At 37.9% G+C, this 23,723-nt stretch overlaps 1 protein-coding gene across 4 annotated transcripts in view; it reads left to right on the top strand.

Annotated features, from left to right (window-relative positions):
• LOC135475126 (zinc finger protein rotund-like) overlaps window positions 1–23,723 on the top strand; it is a 189,020-nt gene that overhangs the window by 146,047 nt on the left and 19,250 nt on the right. Inside the window, exons 7-8 of one of the 4 annotated variants that reach the window (XM_064754881.1) lie at window positions 15,070–15,142; window positions 21,498–21,534. In XM_064754881.1, coding sequence (XP_064610951.1) covers window positions 15,070–15,142; window positions 21,498–21,534 — 110 coding nt within the window. Of the gene's footprint in view, window positions 1–15,069; window positions 15,143–21,340; window positions 21,535–22,306; window positions 22,672–23,173; window positions 23,239–23,723 lie in introns of those variants that run through there. The other 3 variants (XM_064754882.1, XM_064754884.1, XM_064754883.1) reach the window with 3 other exon arrangements.

Below are 23,723 nucleotides of genomic sequence, written 5' to 3'. Positions count from 1 at the left end.
GAAAGGTCACTTATTTCATATGCAGTATATGGTAATTTATGCTATGGGTTTAAAACGTGGACATCACCAGTGCTGTAGACACCATATTTGATAAATCCATCTAATTAACATATTTATTGCACTTATACGCCACTGTATTAAAGGCCCCATAGGTATACTAAATGTGTCAAAGAAAATAGATACTATGGTGCTTGACAAAGTGTAAGATGTCTAATTTACATATAATGTCAATACATCTATGTATCATGCAAGTGTAATGCTTCAAGTGTCCTAAAAGTATGTGGAGCACTTATGTGACAGTTACACAAGTTTGTGTTATTATTTATTTATTTATTTATTTATTTATTTATTTGATTGGTGTTTTACGCCGTACTCAAGAATATTTCACTTATATAACGGCGGCCAGCATTATGGTGGGTGGAAACCGGGCACAGTCCGGGGGAAACCCACGACCATCCGCAGGTTGCTGGCAGACCTTCCCACTTACGGCCGGAGAGGAAGCCACCATGAGCTGGATATGAACTCACAGCGATCATATTGGTGAGAGACTCATGGATCATTAAGCTGCGCTAGCGCGCTAACCGACTGAGCCATGGAGGCCCCGCTACACAAGTTTGTGACAACTGTGACTTGTGACTTTAGTATTAAAGGAGAAGAAAACATAAAAATGATCCCAAAATCAGATGTAATAGCATGAAAACTTATTTCCAAAGATGATCTTTAATATTTTTTTGGGTTTTTTTTTCAAGAGAAAGGGGTATTTGAAAATATTTTTTTATGGTGGGTATTTGGGACAAACTTTTTTTATTTATCGTTGTTGCATAATAATGTTTTAAATAAGGACGTGAAGCTTGTCCAATAAAATTTATTTGAATGTAAATTTGTTGCTTTTGTCAAGACATATGCATTTAACCTAAATTATGATAATATTTATGAACATATTAAAAATATAGATATGATCCAAATTGAGGTAATACATTTGTTAGCTGAAAAGAACAAATTCTAGTGCAAAAATATTTATTAAACCTGTGTCATTTCCTCATTTATGACATTATTAAACAAAGACTATAAATACCAAAAGGTGGTCCCAAATACCCACCATACAAAATTATTTTCAAGTGTCTTTCTCTCCTTAAGGAAAAATTTAAAAAGTATTGAAGATCACATTTAGGAATAACTTTTTGCACTCTTTCATCTAAACTTTATGTCATTTTTATGTTTTCTTCACCTTTAAGTGAAATTTGTTCCCCATGAATACTGATATCACTTTGGAGTTTTTAAATGTAAGGAAACTTTCATCTTTGTTAAATCCAAACTGTTAGAATCAGCCTTATTATTCTGATAATATCTGTTTACCACATCCATGTATGTACATGCATGTACATGCATATGTGTCTGCTGTTTGGAGTTTTAATTGTTTAAAAGAAATCTGTATGCATGTGCTATTGAGTTCCTGTGCTCTAAATAAGTATCAGAGAAAAGTGATTGTTGGTCCAGAAGACTGATGTCAACGTTGCTAAGTGCGACACTTCCATCCTTGTCCTCTCTCACTACAGCCCCTAGAGGAACAGGAATTTTATGGCTTTACATGGCTCAAGCTGACATCAAGCTGCCACCTTGGCCAAGTATACTTCCTGTGTGGAAACACAATCTGCCTTTTATCGGGTCGTATCAAAAGTCGGATTTCAAACTTCAGACCTCCACAGCAGAGCCAGCCACACATCATTCACTGAGCTCAGGCTCTTACTTAGTTTCTGCAGCATAATGGCTGCCACTCCTATTTTCGGCTAGAAATCGACCATCTTGGTAAACTTGACCTGTTATTTTGCAAAATTGTTTTACTCCAGCACCCGTGTCAAATTAACCCCAGGATTAACTAACCCAGAAAAATATCTCCATGCAAATTTGGCCAACTAATCACCAGCGATAAATATTTACTAATTTAATTATGTGTGATGTAGTGTGATAGGATATGCAAATTTTGAATGATTTTCTCTAATTGAGAAGCTGGGTAAGCTGTGAAAACAAGCAACCAATTAACCAGATTGCTTCCACCATAATGAACTTCCTCACCAATAATTAGTTTTCAACAGAATGTACAATTTTTGAAATAATATATGTAGGCTGATTTTTTCGTGAAGCAGGGAACAAACCTATAATGTGGAGGTAAAGAGAAAATTATGAAACATCGATTATTTAAATAAGCATATGATAAAAAAGACATGATCTAACTAAATGCATCGTTAATTATTATAGTCAAATTTTTGTGTCTAGAACTCTTTTAAGTTTTTTATCTATCACAAATGTATTTTAATATTATCTTGTGTCTTAATGAGTTTTGAAATATTTTACTCTTTAGGGTGTTAAATATTGACATTTGTTGTATGTGTCAAAAGATTTTTTTGGTCATATATTCAGGTAAAGAGAACATCATTAAGATTGTGAATAAATAACCTTCTCTTTTCTTAAAAGAAATTTTTGTAAAGGATATTTAAGTACCAATTCTTCTTATATATATGATAAAATATAAAATATGCTAACATGTTTTATCAGATTCACAAGAGAATTGTTCTAATTGAGGTAATCCAAGCTTTAGTTATGTGTTTAATTGTTTGCAAACCATAGATAAACTTGAATTGTTAATATTATCTTCGACTCCAGCTGCTGAAGCCTTTTTTTTTTCCCATACCCCGTAATATTTCTATTGTTTTACAGAAATGAAAACTTGACTTGTTAACTAAAAGCTGCAACTGTGACATGTTATTAAAATCAATCTATGATTGTGTTTCTGTGGTAACAAGACCTTACAGGGTCATGTCATTTGTTATTAAAAATAGTGATGGAAGTTGGTTATGCGACTCTTGGACATTACAAATGGGTCGCTTTACTTCATGCAAGGCAGACTTGTTGCTTTTGTTTTGCCGGGCTGTGGGACGTTAATATTAAATAATGTGATGAGGTAGAAGTATGTAAGCTCATCTGTCAGAGATAACTTTTCAGCATTTATTAACATTCCTTCAATATTATTCCAAGTTTTCACCTGTAGGTGGAGTAGTGAAATATCCAGTGAAAGATCTTTTCTTAGATTGTGCCTCAATCCAAATTACCCATGTCAAAAAATGTTTCGGTGAAAGGGGTACGTGTGGCCCTAAGATTTTACGACATCTAAACTTTCGGTTGATTTTGGATGCTTCATTTAGCATGCTGGTTGAAATATTATGCCATGCTGATGTGCCTCTGTTACAGTATCAGTGCCTTGCTAATGTGACCAATGTTGCAAGCTGTTTTCATACAGGATGTGATCAAAAAAGCATGTGTATCATGTCTTGTTGGATGTGCCCAATAAAGTATCATTTTATGATGAAGTGTCCAATGCAGTATTACAGCCAGCTCCTGCGCCTGATAAAGTGTCCATGTCTGGTAGAGTTGCTAGCTTTGATTCACAGGTCTTTGTTTTACCCTTGGATTGAGTTCTGTTGTGGGGATGCAGTGACATGAAATATTTTTGACAATTAACATGGTGGTATAATTAGTGAATTCAAATCCTGCTGGAAGGAGAAAAAGCCCATATGTAGCATTATTATAGGAGCTTGAACAAAGTTGTGGTTGGTAAGAGGAGATGGAGGTACACTGTGGCTGTATTAGATGCCAAAGCGCACAGACAGATGTGAGTGATTATGCAATGGGATCGTAGAGATGAGGCAAAAAGATGGTTACGTAAGAGAAAATCGATATTGGGTCTTTCTGTGAAGGCTGTGACTAGGCTATTTTAGGAGAGGAAACCTTCTCCAAAGTGTAGCTGATAACCAATCTGTTTGGTTCAAACGGACCGAGTCAAAAGTGAAGCATGGACAAAGACCTTGTGTCGTCAGTGGACATGTCTAGGCTGTTTTTCACTTGACACGTTTCCTTAGTAGTTTCATAGAAGCCGTATTAAAGACCGTTGATATTTTTGAGGTGTCTAATTCGCCATGACCTGGCTGTTGTGAAATGTCATTTAAATACAAGGTTTCATCAAGTTCATACATGAGCCATAAAGTCAGGTGCACATTTGATATGTTATTAAATGCAGGATTGTATGGTGGTAACCATATTTCTTTTCTCTCAGCCATCATCCAAGTAAAGTAGATTTGAGAATGATTTAGGTTCGAAACATGTATCAAATATGTGAGAAAAAAAATTTAGATGAAATCTAATACATTAAAAAATTTAAAGAGAAGGAAGTGAATGAGAATATTTGTTGGAATCTCAAGCCCATAATACCAGAACTCCTATATATCCAGTGAGGTTGGTGAACAGTGAACAACGTTTTCAATCAATAAGAATAATTGTTCAAAATATATGACCACAGGTCCCCAACTCCTACAAAAGAATTGAAAAATTACAGTCTGTGTCTATGTGCATTTTAATTGTTCATAAATTTGCATGTCTGCCACTGCACATGACAAAGATAAATGTCCCCAGCTATGTAGTATTAGCTTCAGGATCAGAGCTTTTAACAGACTGCCTTACACCTGAGCCTAAACGTTAAAAGGTACTCAAGTTATGAACGTAGTTTCAAACAGGTTTCCCCTGGCATAGATTATTCCTGTATGGATGGGATATATTTAGGATGACTTTTAACTGATTTTATCTAATCAGATTGTGAACATAAATATAAATTCTTCTCTCTCGTTTTTTTTTTTTATCCTTGGAGGTATATACTCTTTAACATGTTAGACTTGAGCTGTGTTTGTTTTAAGAGCTGTCGACGAATTGGTGGTAAAATCGTAAAGTGATAGTCTTAAGATGATAATACAATGCTGCAGAGTCGATACGATCAAGCCCTATGAATTCCGCGGTGCTTAATATATGCATGCTTGAGTGATCCACTCACGATATTAAGAGGGCTATTTTCACTCGCAATTAGGGGCGAGGAAATGTAGACTATTTATCGAAGGCATCTGTCATACAAGTATAACTCATCGACTGTGGTGATTGGCTTGAGCCATTTAACAGGAGGCGAATTGTTTCAAATGGGCCAGCATGTCTTCACCTTGACACTGTGTCAGCTGTTTTTGTATCCTACATTAAAGAAGCAAGGTAACTGAGGTGTATACTTGAGATATTTCTACCTTACTGGCTGGTGTTTAGTATGCAGTCGTGAAGATCTCCACACTTTCATACCCCTGAATCTAGAATACCTGTAAGGGGATGTAGAGTTTTATGGTGGTCTTAACTTCAAACCTGATACACCCCTTTTCTTAGTGACTGCCAACAGGTAATCTGTCCAGTGTTATGAAAGTCCGCTGCAGAGTGAAGTTGCTCTCTGTTTCTAAGCAACTTGAGCTGATAAAGATTATTTGAATTAAATTTCATCAGGGCGATAGTACTAATTACTATGGCAGGAAGACGTTTAACAAAGCGACTCATTGATAAGGCAGACAATTCAAAGGCCTGTAATTACCCGTACATGTGAACTTTGCTCCACATTAACAAAGACTACCACGCCAGCGAAACACCCAGGTTGCAAGCTTTTGAAATTCTTCATATCCACTGTATACTGTACATTATACTGTCTGTAACAGTTTTTCTTTCAATTTGAGTCTAAAGCCGATATTTTTTTTTAGGCAGCAGCACAAAAGTTACATTATCTTCTATTATGCCACAATGTTTTCATCTGTAGTCACTGAATTGTTCACCGCACCAGGTTTGCTTGGTTATAGGGTAAAGAATTAAAGTCAGATGAAGTAGCCATTTTGATGCGAGATAACTCACTTACAAAAGCAGTGACATGTAAAGTTGTAAGTTATGCTTTACGCCAGGGTTAAGGGACAGAAAAAAGGGGCGAAATGAAAAAAAATGTGGTAAATAAATTCCTGAAAAACTGGTTGCTCTATGTTGCTTTGTCTCATGTTGCGGGCTTTGCAAAGAAAATTCTCCCCTTTTTGAATAAGTTGTATGTTAAAGACGGTGGTTGGACGTTCAGAGAGTGAGTGGATGTAAATGCACTGTCATTAGGGCAAAGTTTACAATTTTGCACATTGCGTCCGTGAAAATCAGGATTCAGGTGTAAGTTATTTATTTCATACTCAAAACAAAGTGTAGCATTTACTGTACTTAAAAAATACCAGTGTATTTATATTGAGATTGTGGGTATATAGCACAAGCTGATGATCGGGTATACTTCTGGTCATCAGTATTTCACTGTTTCAAGCTGTTATGAAAGGTACTGCTCAGTATGATTACTGCTGAAAATCCTTTCCAGGTGGGTGTCTATCGGCCCACATTACTGTTAACCTTGTTCCGCTTCTACAAAGCCAAATATTCAATTAGAGATAATGGAAGCTTGCATTAATTGCTTTGGCCGATGTATAAATAATTAAAAAGTGTTGTCATTGTAAGTTGTGAGAGTCTGGTTGTAAAGAGGATAAAGTATTAGTATTGATGGTTTCTTGATTTGAGTTTACCTTGAGGATTATTCTTGCTAGGGTATAGGGAGATCATAACACATATAAAGTGAATGGATTTAAGCGTTGAGACTTCAGTGTTTAGCATTTAATGAGGCTCAGGGAATTTTAAAAAAAAATGTTGATGTACATGTAGGAGTAAATGTAGTGAATGAGTTAAAATGTTTCAGTTTATTGAATGTCCTGTTTAGAAATTACTCTGTGTGTGTGATTTAATCAATGGTACAACTAAACTATGGGAGACAAAGGATTGCCAGTGAACATAATTTGTTGTTAATTACAGTGTACAAATATGTTATAATATTTCACTTTTGTCATGCATGCAGTACTGATGTATTATTTTTTAGAAAATATGAACTAGTACGAAATTGTGTATAATTCTAAAAATCATCTACTTTTTAAATGTTTCACTGATTTATGGAGAAGATTTCACTGATTGTATTTTAACCAGATTTTAAGATGTATACACGGGGTATTATAAAAATCAACAGGCGTAATTTGTCATGGCTTAAATTTTAATTTAGATAAAAACACATTTTGACATAGATTTAAAATATATTTTGCTACATATCCAGGGAAACTTTTACTAGAAGTAACAGTAGCTATGAATATTTATAGTCAACCAATAGCCCTGGTGGCTATAAACTGCCAGGAGAGTTTAGGTGGTAGGAATGTATGGGTACACTACCTGTATGGTGGAGGTTTAATAGCTTTCTTTATAAGCTACCTGGCCCTCAGTTTAATAAGGAGTTCAGGCCTGCACTTCTGGGTGCAGAAAGCACTGCAGTCTGGAAGTTGGCAGGCAGAAGACAGGGCCCTCATTGGAACACCTCATAAATCTGGGCGACTGGCCTCACCTAAGACTTTTATTAGAGTGTCAATGGCTTCTTTAATGCCTCATTGAGACTCAATTGCTTGATGATGGCAAGTAGTTGTGTTTGAGAAGGCTACGAAAGCCCAGGCCTAAAAAAAATGGAAGAAGGCCAAAGTGAGCTAAGATGAAGCCAGAATGAAGTAAAAGAACTCGTCCCCCTATAAATGTTGTGCGGCTCAGCGATGGTAAAAAAGACTGTTTGCTACAACTGTGAACTGTAGTTGTGGCTTGGCCAAACTTTATTTAGTGTTATGTGTTGTGCATGGAGAAGGGATTTTGTGCTTGTGTTATTGGATGGGAAGGGTGGATTTAAGAGAGGGGTTGGGGAGGGGCATTTGATGGGGCTGGGTTTGTGGAAGGGGAAGAGCAGTGAAACTGGGAGATTTAAATTCTCCGCTTTTTGCAAAGGCCATCAGAGGAGTTATATTGGACTGTAGACTTTCATGGGCAAAACTTAGGTACCCTCATGGTCCGAGTTCAGTGTTCCCTGAATCTCTTCACCCTCATTCCCCTCCTCCCATATACCCTCTTCTCTACACACTACTCTCTACCCAGCTTTTTTCTGCTTGTCCAGGCTGACTTGTTTTTCACCAAAAATGTAGGCATGCATCCTCGGTTAGTAATTACTTTTCACTGGTTGGCATAATTTAACTCTGTTACCGGGGACAGAATTTATCTTTGTTACCAGGTGACAGAATTTAACTCTGTTATAGGGTGAAAGAATTTAACTCTGTTACTCAGTGACAGAATTTAACTCTGTTACTCAATGACAGAATTTAACACTGTTACTCAATGACAGAATTTAACTCTGTTACTCAATGACAGAATTTAACACTGTTACTCAGTGAAAGAATTTAACACTGTACTGGTTGACAGAATTTATCTCTGTTAGTGGGTGAAAGAATTCAACTCTGTGGGTGACAGAATTTATCTCTGTTACGTGGTGACAGAATTTAATTGTGTTATAGGGTGATAGAAATTAACTCTGTTACAGGGAGAAAATAGCTAAAACCATATTTGTTCATCTATTTGTTCATATTGGGGTGTATTTGGTTGGGGAGCAGGGTATCAGTGAATTGATGAGCTTCCAGTGTATATATAAAAGATTAGGGGTGTATATGATGAAGAAATGTCAGGAATTTCTAGTGCTTAAAACTACTTGGCTGTATTAAGATAATAATAGAATATGTGTAGTCATTATATGTGTGTAGGCAAACTACTATCTAAGGTGCTTTATGAATACCATGTTCACTGGCAATTGCTAGCTATACACAGATGGCTGAAGACCCACAACAGCCCAGTTGTACATACCTTAGACATGTACATATGTAATTAGAGAACTGGTCAGTGGAGAAGTCAGTTTATCTTCAGCTGGGTTCCTGGGTGCCTTCCCTGGGGTAATCTCTCCACCCCCACCTCAACTCCCCACTTCCTCTATTCCTGGGTGTCCTCAGCTGAACTTTGAGCCAGTCAGTCTGGAATGTTAGGGGTCTGCTGGTCGGTGTGGTGGGAAGGGAGGGGTTTGTGCTTTGGAGGTGAAGGGGGTGGTGTGGGGGGTGTTGGGAGACCTTCAGGCCCCTGACCAACAGATGTTGACCCATGTCTTAGATATCTCTTCTCACACCCTGGGGCCAGTTACCTTGCCCATCATACAACACAGATGTCTGGATTCTTGTTCTTCTACTGGATACTAGATTTATATTGTGTACACTTCATTCTTTGAGACTTTCTTTGTGTTCTATATCAGTATTGCAAATTCAAGTATAGGGACTTAATTATTGGTGGCGACATAGAATTTCAGTCATCTAGAATGCCGTTAGGGAGTCAACAAAATTATCTAAAAATCAGCAGATTTGCCACCTGAATTATTATATATAGGCTAATAGATAGCAGTATATTTCGGGAGGAGAGGAGCTTAAACAGGCTGTAGAAAAAAAGATGAATTGGACTTGATGAATGGGATGTAATTAATTATAATCACAAATCAGATTTTTAAAATTTCCATTAAACGAACTGAAAATCCAGGAAAGTAGCTGGACAGGAAAAATAAAGTCTGTTGGGTGTCAAATTTTATATTGTACTGTTCTAACTGGTTACATGTTGTAACATACACGGCTCTAAATGCCAGCCTGTGCAACTCCTGGTTACATGTTGTAACATACACGGCTGTAAATGCCAGCCTGTGCAACTGCTGGTTACATGTTATAACATACACGGCTCTAAATGCTAGCCTGTGCGACTGCTAGTTACATGTTGTAACATACACGGCTCTAAATGCCAGCCTGTGCAACTGCTGGTTACATGTTGTAACATACACGGCTCTAAATGCCAGCCTGTGCGACTGCTAGTTACATGGTTGTAACATACACGGCTCTAAATGCCAGCCTGTGCGACTGCTGGTTACATGTTGTAACATACACGGCTCTAAATGCCAGCCTGTGCAACTGCTAGTTACATGTTGTAACATACACGGCTGTAAATGCCAGCCTGTGCAACTGCTGCTTACATGTTGTAACATACACTGTTCTAAATGCCAGCCTGTGCAACTGCTGGTTACATGTTGTAACATACACGGCTCTAAATGCCAGCCTGTGCGACTGCTAGTTACATGTTGTAACATACACGGCTCTAAATGCCAGCCTGTGCGACTGCTGGTTACATGTTGTAACATACACGGCTCTAAATGCCAGCCTGTGCAACTGCTGGTTACATGTTGTAACATACACGGCTCTAAATGCCAGCCTGTGCGACTGCTGGTTACATGTTGTAACATACACGGCTCTAAATGCCAGCCTGTGCAACTGCTGGTTACATGTTATAACATACACGGCTCTAAATGCCAGCCTGTGCGACTGCTAGTTACATGTTGTAACATACACGGCTCTAAATGCCAGCCTGTGCGACTGCTGGTTACATGTTGTAACATACACGGCTCTAAATGCCAGCCTGTGCGACTGCTAGTTACATGTTGTAACATACACGGCTCTAAATGCCAGCCTGTGCGACTGCTGGTTACATGTTGTAACATACACGGCTCTAAATGCCAGCCTGTGCAACTGCTGGTTACATGTTATAACATACACTGTTCTAAATGCCAGCCTGTGCGACAGCTGGTTACATGTTGTAACAGACATATAATTCTGCGCCAAAAGCAAGCTGCAGTAGTATAGTGAAGCCTTATGTCAGTTGTTCTAATGGGGATTTCCCCCCCTTTTTTTTTTGTAATAGTTATTTTGAAAAAAAAATTTTTTTCTTTTTATTTTTTCTTTTCAGTGTTCTTTGGCTTTTTTAAAAATTCTTTTAAATCATCATTGTGGTGGGTTTTATGTTACTGCAAAGGTTGGTTTCATGAATTGTTAGAGGGATAAATTAGTAAACCTGCTGTGTAAAAACTGCAACCGATTCCGTTTTTCTGCGTGTGTGTGAGGACTTGATAGAGCGGTGCCTCTACACTGGAAGAGGAATGAATAGTGGGAGGAAATGCATTGCTGAAAGAAGAAAATACGGGAAAAAATCAGTTTCCTTCCTCGGTGTCGACGGAAATGAATGAAAGTCTTGCTCGATCATTGGCCCCTGAAAGCAAGACCTGTTAGATGGATTCATTCTCACATGGGCTCCCCATGAAATATTTATTAATGGTTTAATTGGCTGAAGAGAAATGAATTCCGCACTTTGCCATGAGAGTTTTATTTAGGACAGATGACCCAGTAAAACCTGGCGAAATGCGTTTTCCAGGTAATGAGTTAAAAATGTTGAAAGATTGTAAGTGGTTTTTACCTATTCTCTCCCTCTGTCATCACAGACCAGGAGTTATCAGTCCAGTTACCTCTACAATGCTAGTTACTCTACACTTCTTCCATCCTCCTCACTTCACTGATGTGTTACACCATTGTCTTTGGCTGCCAGAGGGACTTGTTTGACGTTTTTCAGGAGAAAATATGCAATAACAGTACTCATTTTTTTAGCCACTGTTATGGAAAATCAATTTTTCTTCGCACTAAATTTTCACAATAAGGTAAAGGTCAGTGACATGACAATGGTAAGCGCAGTTTGACCATAGAATGACAAAAAATGCCGCTCTCCTGAGCGCTCCAGGTTAAGGTAGAAATTACCTCATATTTAAAAAGGCTTGAAAGCCGAAACTAGAAGATCTTCACACAAAATTGACATCATATCACCATATTTCAGGGGAGTTTATTAATTTCTTTCGGCTTAATCAAATGGCCATAGGGATAAAATGAAAGCAATTGTTGGCAATATTGCGATGGTGGTTTCTTTCGCCCCCTCACCCTCTTGTGTTTTTTTTATTTGCTCGTAACAAATTTTCCGAATGGTAGAGTTTGAAGGGAGTGTAGAAATTCTCCCCTGAGGCTTGCGCCAGGGAAACACGGCATTTAAACACTTCATATGTATCATATTCTCTCCCCTTTGACACCTGTTTTAGTGTACTCTAATTAGCGCTAGTTGTGTAATTTGCATCTACAGATTAATTTTATGTTAGCCCAGTGGCTACGGTTCACGTCTTTTAAAGTGACATTTGTATAGAATGTTGTTACCCCCTTCTCCTAGGGCTGTGACACTGGCGTCATTCACATACGTCACATGCAACTGTCATACGACCACAATTAAAAAATTAGGAACAACATTCTTCAATTCAGTACCTAAGGAAGTTTAGCTAAGCTGTTAAAATGTTAATAATAAAAAAGAATAAATATGATTGACTTCTCTGTGCAGCACATGTATTATATTTGCTAGTAAATTAAACTAGCATTAATTTCTCACTGTTCTGATGTTACCTACATGTACATAGGTATGGTCCCGTGCTGATATAAGGTTCAGTGGAAATCAGTTCTGACAAGGCATGTAAAATCTGCTGAGATAAAGGTGATGGAGTTGTGTCCCTTGTCATTGTGTGTGGCATACTGTGATATGTGACACCATACTGCAGGGCATTTAAACTGTCAGACACAAAGCAGTGACAATGTGCGAATGTGCACTCATATTATACAGGAGTGTTCTGATCAAAACTATGATGTAAAATCTTGATACAAAAATAAGTCTAGAGTCTAGACATATTTTAATGTTTGTTTGATTTTTATACAGAAACATTTCATAACTTTCTGCATAACATGGAGACCTGTCCGGAAGTCTTTTAAATTACAAAATGTTAGCATCTGTGAACTGCATAAAACTGCGTGTGATATCAGGCTGGATAATGGATGTTCATCTATTAGCCTTCTCCCAACAGGCTTGTCTTTTTTGAGGGCACACCATCAGCGTTAAGTTTGAAGTATTATCTGTTACATGCAGCTTGTTGGAGCTATATAAATCAGTTAAATCAGTAAGCTTTCATCAAGGTGTACACTGCTTGAGGGGGGAGGATATTAGGTAAATAGAAAAGTCTGTTGCTTATCCTTAACTGGAGGGACTAAACTTTAGCAAATATTTAATTGAGTTACACAGTTTTAAGCTCTAAATCTAAATCTAACCTTAAGGCTAAAGACATGTGGCAAAATAGATTCTTCAAACTTTTTTTCTGATATGATTTATTTTTTGCAAGTGTTTTTTTTGTTAACAAAGGTTTTTTTTTACATAGTAATTGACATTGTGAATTAAGGTTGGACATGAGGGAACAATTAAAAGAAATCAATCCAAGTATAAAATGTCGAGAAAAGTGTTGAGGGGATGGGAGAGGAGGGAGGGGTTAGGGCATGAAAAGGAACTAAGGGTCGAGCAGGGCAGTTGTTGGCTGAGGTGAAATCCGCATCGCGATTGTGATGTGAGAAGTGGATTACAGCTATGTCTGTCGGGAGTACATGTTATAGCTCATGTTGATAATGGCGGGGGCTGGAGGGTGGGGAGGGCAGGAGATGGGGAAGGGGATTAAGACTCCTGTGTTGACCTTGGGGTCAAGTATTAGGTAACTTCTTTTCACCTGTCCTCACTCTCTCACACAGAAATCATGAGGGCCCTGGTTAACTACAGGTAATTATAACCCATAAGATGTGTAGATCTGTATTATGTGAGTTTTGAGGATGGCAGCATAAAGCTGGCAGATGGGCTTACAGTGCTCTGTTTAGCTAATCCCATTTAGACACTGAATATACTGATGTAAGTGTGCACCCTTATATAACTGATAACTTTGCTGTGTAGTACCCATGTGTGTAGACCTAGAGGCATTGTGAATATTTGAGAAGAAGTCAAGGTGCCTGTATGTATATTCACATGCACACACACTTTGCTGAATCATGGCTGTGTCTTAACCTGTGGTTAGTTAAGATGGTTCTACTACAGTAAATCTTACACATCTGGTTTCTTGAAATTAGAAACTTTGTTAGAATCACAAATGTATGCATTTACATTTGTCTGACACCAAAAAAATACATGCTATTGTTTGGAAAATTAGGCCTATATTACAAGAGATAAGACAGCAAATAGTGCACTCTGATTGAGATTTTATATGGTAGGTATTAATTATTTAAAGTACATATCACAACATAATGACTAGTGTGAAGCTGAATTTACAATGCACATTTACAGTGAATGTGTTATTTAGATGAAATATGTCCTTTTTTATGAAATTATATTAAAATAGGAGGGGATTAGATTAAAGGCCCAGGAGCCTCTCACCAATGCAGTCACTGTGAGTTCAATTCCAGCTCATGCTGGCTTCCTCTCCAGCCATACATGGGAAGGTCTCCAGCAACCTGCAGAGGGTCATGGTTTTACCCCAGGCTCTGCCTAGTTTCCCTCCACCATAATGCTGACCGCCGTCATGTAATGAAATGTTCTTGAGTACGGCGTAAAACACTTACCAAATAAATAAATAAATAAAATAGGACAAACATTCACACTTAAATGTCAGTTTGTCTCTTAATTCCAACATTAATTTTCCAAGCTCTACAAAATAATAATAAGAGCAAGAATCCATTCATTACAATCTTGCAGCCGTAACTTGCTGAGGTATATATCTAAGGATTCATCAGACTCTGCTATATGTTTCCTTCAGCCCTACAACTAGCAACAATCTTGACCACTGTTCAACACCACAGTGATACATATAAATGGCTAATGTATTAATTCTGTAAAAAACATCAAAGAATCTTATAATGTTCGGTTGAGCTTCTATTGGATGGGTGTGTTTAGTTGTGTAAAGCACCAATGAAACTTTCAAGTACAATTGGATGGGTGTGTTTAGCTGTGTAAAACACCAATGAAACATTCAAGTACTGTTGGATGGGTGTGTTTAGTTGTTTAGAGCACCAATGAAACATTCAAGTACAATTGGATGGGCGTTTTTAGTTGTTTAAAGCATCAATGAAACATTCAAGTACTGTTGGATGGGTGTGTTTAGTTGTTTAAAGCATCAATGAAACATTCAAGTACTGTTGGATGGGTGTGTTTAGTTGTTTAAAGCACCAATGAAACATTCAAGTACAATTGGATGGGTGTGGTTAGTTGTTTAAAGCACCAATGAAACATTCAAGTACTGTTGGATTGGTGTTTTTAGTTGTGTAAAACTCCAATAAAACATTCAAGTACTATTGGATGGGTGTGTTTAGTTGTTTAAAGCATCAGTGAAACATTCAGGTACTATTGGATGGGTGTCAATTAAATATAATTATTGTATGAATGTCTTTTTTTGAGTGAAACACAATTGAGTCAAGCAGATAATATATGCGTGTGTTGTAGTAACTAGTTAATTAAATGGCTACTATATGTGTGGGTTCTTGTTGTATTTTTCAGCCCTGAATGTTACACCGGTGGCCTTGGGATGACTGACCGGCACCAGCGGGAGGAGGTGTGTCTCTGGCCTCAGGTAAGGATGACTGAAAAGGTTACTGACATATGCAGTCATCATCCCTGCAAGATGAAAAAGATGCTATGAAATGTTCGATCAGAATTTGATAGTAAATAAGTTACTGATTAAGCCTGGAATAAAAAGAATGGGGTAGTATATTTCAACTGAATAGGGATGTGAGAAGTAAAATATGAGTAATATGGAGTGGGGTGGAGCTCCTTTCAAAAGAATGCTTTTTTTTTAGATGAACTGTGATTTGAAACTTTCACAGAAAAAGACTTACTTAAAAAAGAAATATGTTTTTGTAATGTCAAAATTTCATACCAGTGAATCCCATGAAGTTCAAGTGGTTGCCTTTAAGTAATGTTTGTAATTATATGTATAGTGATTGTAGACATCATATGATGCAGGAATTAGGGGAAATGTGGGGCCTGCAGAAGTTCACCTTGGCTGACCCCTCCTTCCCAGTTCTGACCAGTTGTGTTGACTTCAGCTGTCTTGGGACAGGAATAGCAGGGCTTTGGGCTGACCTATGGTTGACCCATTGCCCCAGTCTATGGTAGTTTTAACCCAGACTACATCTACATTTTGATTGGTTCCAGATGGGTGTTGGTTTCTGTGGGAAGTCGGTCACTTTGGTAACAAAGGCCTATCTTGTGTGACAAATCATTGTGTGCTTTCAGCCGCCTTCCACATGCATGTTTTCCCACCATTGTAGCTAGCACAACTGCTCATGTTTGGTTTGGTAGACCTCCACATGTTGCAACTGCTGCTGCAGTGTTTGTATCCTGAGAAACTTAGCTGGGTACTTTTGTGGGTGCCATGTCTGTCATGGACTTCTAAATTGTTCAGTCATCAAAGAAAGTGAAAGGTCATGTTTTTTTAAAGAATATCCAGACACGCTTTTGTCAGTAATTAACTAATCAATTTTCTTTAAGGCGTTTTATTGAAAAAAATGGTTTTAGAATAATATTCAAGACATTTGTAGTTGAGGGCTACAGTGGTTTACCTTTTCACACCTGGGGAATAGGCTGTTAATTCTGGCTGTGAATCTGTAATTCGAAACAATAAGAATTTTTCAACAGAAAGCAATTTTTAGTTGCATAAAATATTTATTTCTTGGCATAAATTAAAGGCAAGGAGTTGTCATGTAGCTTGATGGTTCATAAAGAAGCCTTTTTGGTTTAGCTTTGTTAAATATTTGTTGTTAGAATCTGGATTTTTTGTGTATACTCAGAATGAAAAAGATTGGGATGTTTTTTTACCTCAATAGTGTAACTTTTTTTAAGTATAAAATTATCTTCTTGATCAGTTATTATTTTATTATTTTTTTCATATTCCACTGTGTGTGGCCAGAACAGTGTCTGGATGCAGTTTTTTGTAAAGCAACATAATTTTGCTTCTGTTAAAAGATACTGAGGTTTTCTCAATATCTCACAGTTTTTCCAGCAATAAAATATTTAAGGGGTATGCCTGAGATTGGGGAATCTCAGTGGGTTTTACAGAAGGGGATTTTGAAGTGTTGGGAGAATTCAACAGCTGTTGCTAACCATCCAGTCATGCTTGGTAACAGACTGAGGTTGTCACTCCAATCTGCTCGCTCTTCCAAGAATTGGACACTCCCCTCCCCTTCCCCAACCCACCCATCGCTCCGAACACTACTTTCTAAGCTTTCAACATGTAATCTTGTATTTTTGTTTTCTGAATTTGCAAGTAGATAACAAATAAATAGCTATTGCTTTCACAATAAGGATGCAGCATTTTTATCTGAGAGGACATCTTGAGATGGTTTTAGACCATTAACTTTTTTTGCAATATCAGAATTTTTGTTTTACCTAGTACGAGTATCACATTTATGCAGTGATGTGAGGGTTTCTGTGACATAAGAACCAGAAGAAAACAGAATAACACCCAACAGCATGGTGACAGCACTTGGTCCTGATTTCCTTCTATATTTACTGCTGTGTTAGTAAGCTACTTCCAAGAATGGCATCAAGAAAATCAAGAATTGCACACTGTAGAATACATGTGTCAGATTTTGTTCAAAAGGTTGACTGAATCAATGTTACAAACTGTCGCTCAAATCAGTTAGGAGGTCTGACTTCCTCTTGGATCGTAATAAGATGAAATAATCGTGGATGTAAGCTCTAGTCTAAGTAATAAATTTGTAAATACATGTAAATCACCAGAATGGTGAAACAGCTTTTTATAACAGAAATAATGGCAAACAGAATAATGTGTATGGTCAAGGTCACCAGAGAAATAAAACCTTGTAAGTTGGAAAAAGCATAGTTTTGTACATTTATAAACAATATTATTACACTCGGTTATTGACAACAGTGGTAGGAAGGGAAAAAACAAATTTAATTTACTTATTTTACTTATTTACTTTCTTTGACCAGCCAATCATGCAATGTTTTGTCCAAAATTAAATTTTAAGAAATATAAGAATTACCTCTAAACAAGATTTTTCATCTATGTGTCAGTGAGCAAATTAAAGTTATGCTTTGAAGTTTTAGAATTGTTCAAAATGTCTTTGGTGTTTAAACTGAAATGTTTTCATTTAATACTGTTTACCCAGTGCCAGTTTAGATCCCTTAACGTTAATAATGGTATTTGCAAAAGGATTTGACATAATCGAGCATGCGGGAGGGAGGGCGATTAAAGGAATAGCAAGAGTATGTTGGCAGCTGTTCACAGCAGACTGAAGCCATGTGGCGGGTGTTGTGATGCTTATCCTGCTGTACAGTCAAAATACTGCCATGTGGTTTGTGTTATGGTGGCTGGGATGGGGTCTCCAGTCTGCACAACACTGGAACAGGGAGGCAGGCTGTTCCTCATCCTCAGCAGCTAGCACCTCAGAACTGAACACCCTCCTCTTATAATAAATAACCAGGCTTTAAAGATGGTAAAAAACATCCCCATGTTGTAACCTAGAGTGGCCCCATGGCACAGGGTTGAGATAGACCTTTAGGGGAGAGCACCCAGCAGGCAACTCACTGGGTTATTTTGTTTCCTTACTCCTTGTGATGTCACCCACCAGATGTCCAGTGATAGAAAATCTCACAAATGTCCAAAGGTCCGATGTCACTGTGTGGAATCCTTAGCAAATCCAGCCCATTTCATGGCTTCTGAAAATCATTCTGTCTGTCTGTCTATCTGTCTGTTCATGTAGCTGATAATCATGCGGCCATCGTTGGCAATTCTGCAGTGGCAGCTGGAATTGTACATCTCACTTTTATTTTTGAAAGACATCCTATAATTAATTCTTTTTGTTTTGTGCCTTTCTGTAATAAATACAGAAGTATTAAAAGCATTTTCACTTCTGGGCGTTGAGGACGCTTGTTAGATGGTAATATACCTCATGTTGACGAACTATTCTAGTTAAATACAGTGTGATCATCCTATGATAGTGAGTGGAAGCAGCTAATTTGTGTTTTCAGGTTGCAGTCTCATAGGTGCCGTAAAAGACAAAGTTTCGTGTTGATGGCTTAGTGGGAAGAGTATCCCTGTGGAAGACATAAATCAGGAAATAACACCCCCTGCCTTATGTTGCTAGTTGAAAAAAAGAACACCAGGCTAGGGTTCAGCAGTGATCTGAAAACTTTACTTCATCTTATATCACTATCTAGGTATTTTGACTCATTTTGAGAAGGTTATGTGTTTTTGCATACCAATGTGGACATGTGTACTGCCCTGTTATGTGCTGAATCCAGACTGGCTCAGTGGTATAAGGTGTTGGTTTGCTGTCAGAAAGTCCAAACCCTCAGGTGGTGTGTTTCAGTGAAGCTCCCGTTACATCCATTGGTCTGGAGATCTGTCATGTTCCTGGCACAGGTTGGGCTTCGCACCACATGAACACGGGTATCTCATGCATGAGATAATCTTCAGCACCCTAATTCGTCAACCTTTTCACACATGAAAGAGTAACTTTCAGTGAAGTTTATGCACTTTTTTCATTTGATTTGGAGACGAAGTTACATTAATTGGATAGGCCAGTTTCAGGGCTTCACAGAAAGTATAATTTAAGTATAGTCTTACACTGAATATCAATAATGCCTTCAGAGTATGTTTCTATCAACTTTCTATAAACTGCAAAAAGGCTGCAGAATTACGGTTAACCGCAATGAAATCAGTAAATGTTTTGTAATGCAGTTATTTGAGGGTAAAAATAGCAATTTAGTTGGGCAGAATATGGTGATCTGTGTATGCCTGCAATAGGACAGTAGACAAAAATGTGCTTCAAAGTGAAACCTTTTGGGGCTTTTTTTTCTTTCTATCTATCTATTTTTTTGTTTTTGTTTTTATGTTTTTTTTGTTGTTGTTGCTGTTTTTATTTTTTACTGTTGACTTCAAGAGAAAAAAAACTTAACCCAGTGTATAATATTCTGCATAGATATGAACGTAGAATGACTCAGTAGCTCTGTGAGCAGTAAAAAGCTTCCTTCATGCTATTGTTCATATTTAACCCGAGTGCTAGTCCCACAAGTGTGCATAAATTACATATAGTTAATATTTCTGTAATTCGGTGAGTGTTATTATTCCTGCATTCCAAATTGCTAATAGCAACCATTACTTTTATGGAACCTGTACAAAAAGCCTGAAAAGAAAAAGAAGAAAAAGACAGGAGAAAAAAATGTTGGCAGTTATTTTAATGGAAGCTTGCATTGAGTGTGGTTTAGCTGTGGGTGGCTAAGCTCTTTCTATTTTCAGGCTATTTTCAATTAAGTCGGGAATTCTCAGATTTAATGCCAAACCTTTGAACACTGTGACCTTAACACTGTTTATGTTGAATCATGTATAGACTTTTTTTTGTTATTATATATTTATTTTTATTTTTGCAGGTTGGGTGGGGGGGGGGGGGGGGTTGTTGTGTCCTGTACTCTGAATAATTTTGCTTCAAAAAGATATTGAATATGATTTCAGTCAGTCAAAATAATGAATTTGTGTTAGTTTCATAAGTGTCTTTTCTATGTAAACTAAAGTATTTGCTACTGAAGTAACAGCTCCTTTGTATATTTTATAAACCTAGTAAGATACATCACCTGACATTGCTTTAATAATTGATTAAATGGCCTGACTGTCCAGTCTGATTACACCACTCTGCATTTTTGTACTTTTGAAGAAAACATCTTAGTTCTGAAACATTATTGATGACAACCATTAATTTATCAAGAATATTAATCTAATATCTGCATCCCTCTACTGGCCTTCGGATAAATTGCAGTCATTTTATATTATTATATCCATCAAAAAGCTTATTGGTTTTTTTATAGCTATTATTGTTATTTTTACCAGTGTTACTACAACCACAAGTGCCTACTCTTAAACTACTATTTTCATAATTTCATCATATTTCTGTGTATTTTTATGTTTAAGCTAAAATTTGGTGGAGAACAATTGTCAAAATGTGCATGTAGCTAATGATGAACGCATTTAATTCAGTTATGAATTATTGACATAGTATTTATTTTGATCACTTATGTGTTGATTTTGACTTGAATTAACTCAACTGCTTATCAGAGAATGAAGTTATGCTAATTCACAATTGTTATGTCTGGTAACTGAATGAATCTTTTTTATTTTGTTCTTTAAAAATATAGGACGTCATTTTCATAGTTATTAAAAACAAAAAGGAAAAAAAGAAAAAACAATGAAGGAGAAATTTCAATGCGCTAGTTAGTAGCTTAGGAGCCAGTATTGAATCTAAGCTCTGAGTAGCTGCCAGTTCACTATGTATGTGAATGTATGCATGAAAAATTCAAAGCAGACTATTACAGCCTCTTCGTCAGTTTCTCCGTGGTACTCTCATGCAGCTGCTTATTGCTAAGGAAAAAATATTTAAAAAACATTTTCAAATAAGATTAGTGAGTGACACATATGTAGTCAAATATGAATTAAGAGATTATTTCTTGACGTGATATTATAATTTTTTCTGCTCACCAAAAATGATAAATTTAATTTGGGACAGCTTGTTTTTATTTGTGGTGTTTTTCATGTATGGCTCGTTACGTTAACCTCTAGTTTAGGGCACAAAAAAATGGCCCATTGAAAAAAGTACAGCAAAAATTGGAGGCTGCAGAGTTGCAGTGTGCATGGTTCGACGTAACTGTGTGTTGTCAGGCAATTTTTTTTAAGGGGGAAACAAGTTAAAATGCCGCATAATTTATACGGGGGTTGTTTCGCATATTTGAAAGGAATATGAATCGACAGATTTGTCAATTTGTGCGAGGGATAGAGAAGCTGATGTGCGTTGGGGAATGGTGAGAAGGTTTAATGGTGACTGCGGGATTTCACACAAACCGGCGGCAATTTAACGTGAAGCGTTGAATCTATACAAGGACTAATGTGGTCTATCTACTCTCTCTTCCAGGGACCCACTGACATGACCAGTCCCACTGGATCTACAGGTAAGTCGAAAACAACCACACCTTTCTGTTTCATTCATTTCCCTCTAGCTGTTGTTTGTGCCGTATTTCAGCTGGCCTGGTGGCCAGTTTGTTTCTGAAAACGACAGTTGGGTAAAAATAGGCTGAGGGGGAAAGAAGCCTTAATGGACTGCTAAAACCTTTTTCTGCCGTGGTGGTGGCTGTCGATTTTTTCCCCGGCCTTCATACATTTATTGGGCTGATTACGTCATAGCGCATGTGCGTGTGCATACGGCCACCCTGGCTCCACACAGCCCCTGCCTAGCAGACATACCCTGGCTCCCGGAGCCTGACTCTTGTGCGGCAATAAAAAACAGGCGGCCTGAAAAAAACAGCCATTCCTTTTTTAACCAGTGGCCTTATTTGAAGAGGGAGGGAAATCAAATGAGCTGAATACAGCTGAATGTGGTTACATAACATACACATTTCTCACAAGGTTTTCAAATGCCACATTTGCCTTCTCCGTCCATGTAGTTGCTTAGGTAGGGCAGAGCTTTATGAATATTTTATTGCAGAAAAACGTATGTAATTATGATTACATAATATGTCAATATTGTGTGTTGAGGGACTGCAAGCTTTGCGAAGGGTATACACATGCTGGTTGGGTTGTAGTCTGTATAGAGAGTGGAGTCACTTGGGCTCACAGAAAGAGAGCTACCCTGAGAAAACTAGGCTAGTGGCACACTGCACTGTTTTTCCTTGCCTGGCCCAGTGGCATTATTGAATAACATTTGCTATTGGGTTTGTACGCGGTGCACATGCTGGAATGAGACTGCTTCAGTAAGATTTTCCATTGCCCCTTCCACTCTCCATGTAGAGGCTAAAATTCAATACGGTAGCAGCGGTGACGGCAGGGGCCGATTTGAACGTCCAGTTCTGGAGAGCTGAGAGTCAGGGGCTGGGGGAAAAAATAACACAGAATCCAGCCTGCAGTTTGCAGAAACCAGGGTAGGAAAAAATCAGCTAGTGTTTTTTACTGGGTGCGTTGGTGGTAAGGCACTGGTGCTGGACCATGATCACAGTGGTTTCCGTGACAACAGAACTCGTGCAGTTGGGTGTGGATTTCCACCAGTTGGGTGCCGCTGCTAGTTACCTATGGGAACAGCCTTAGTTGTTCAGGTAGGAAATGATGACAGAACTTACCCTTAATAGCCACCCACTGGTACAGTCTCCTGTACAGCTATAAACCATACACTACCATACATGCAGTAGCCAGGTCTACACTTTTAGTTTTTCTGTACTGTGTCAGCTTTGCTTTGCGATTAGAACAAAACAAATATACTTCTTTTTATTTGATTTTTTTGGGAGGGGGGGGGGAGGGGAGTGGGGAATGTTGCTTTTTTTTTTGTGCGACACGGGTTGGGTGAGATTTGTCTAGGTGATGCTTCTAGCCGTCTGAAATATTGTTGTGGTTGGAAAGCTTTTTATTGAGGTCAGACAAAACCGAGCTGGTATCAGCTGTGAACAGAAAAAAGGGTTAGCCTACCTAGACACAAACACACACACGCACGCACACATGGAGTTACATAATCGTGCGTTGGCAGTGCAGAACTGAAGCATCTCCCCAGTGATTGGGTCGGGGTAGCCATTGACAACCGTGGTTGGTTGGGGGAGAGGACATAGCTGACTGCAGACTGACAACCATGGTGAAATCATCCCGCCCAGCATCGCCGTTTGAATGCTATGGTGACAAAGTTCTCTTATTAATCGTAAAATACCTTTTCTTAAAACAGTAATGTTGAAGGATCAGTTCTATGGTGGATGCTGTAGTGAACAAAGCCAATGCTTTCACGTGTCATCTGTAACTGAGCTGCTAAATGGATTTTGTTACTCCTCTGTTTGCTTGAAAATAAGAGCTACTTGAAAAGGCTCAGAAATGTATTAATTTTTATATGTACAGGTACATGTATTGATCATTATTGCTTGTGATATGAAATACATGTTTAATATAGCTTCCCGGTGGAAAGACAAAGGGCTGTTCACTGCAGCTGTTTATTTTAATTCTGAATATGGCACTAGATTCAGTCTGGCAAATGTAAGTAAACATGAATCTTGGTTGTTCTCTCGAGTGTAGACCCTGGATAATCTGCGTAGCATTGTTCAGTGATATGTGTCGGTTGTTTGGGCGCCATGTGCATGTACCATGTATAAGGCTGTCTACCTGGGCAGCA

The sequence above is a fragment of the Liolophura sinensis genome, chromosome 9 (assembly GCF_032854445.1).
Source record: "Liolophura sinensis isolate JHLJ2023 chromosome 9, CUHK_Ljap_v2, whole genome shotgun sequence".
Classification (NCBI taxonomy): Eukaryota; Metazoa; Mollusca; class Polyplacophora; order Chitonida; family Chitonidae; genus Liolophura; species Liolophura sinensis.
Note: the sequence above shows the minus strand (reverse complement) of the source record. Positions and strands in the feature narration are given on the sequence as shown.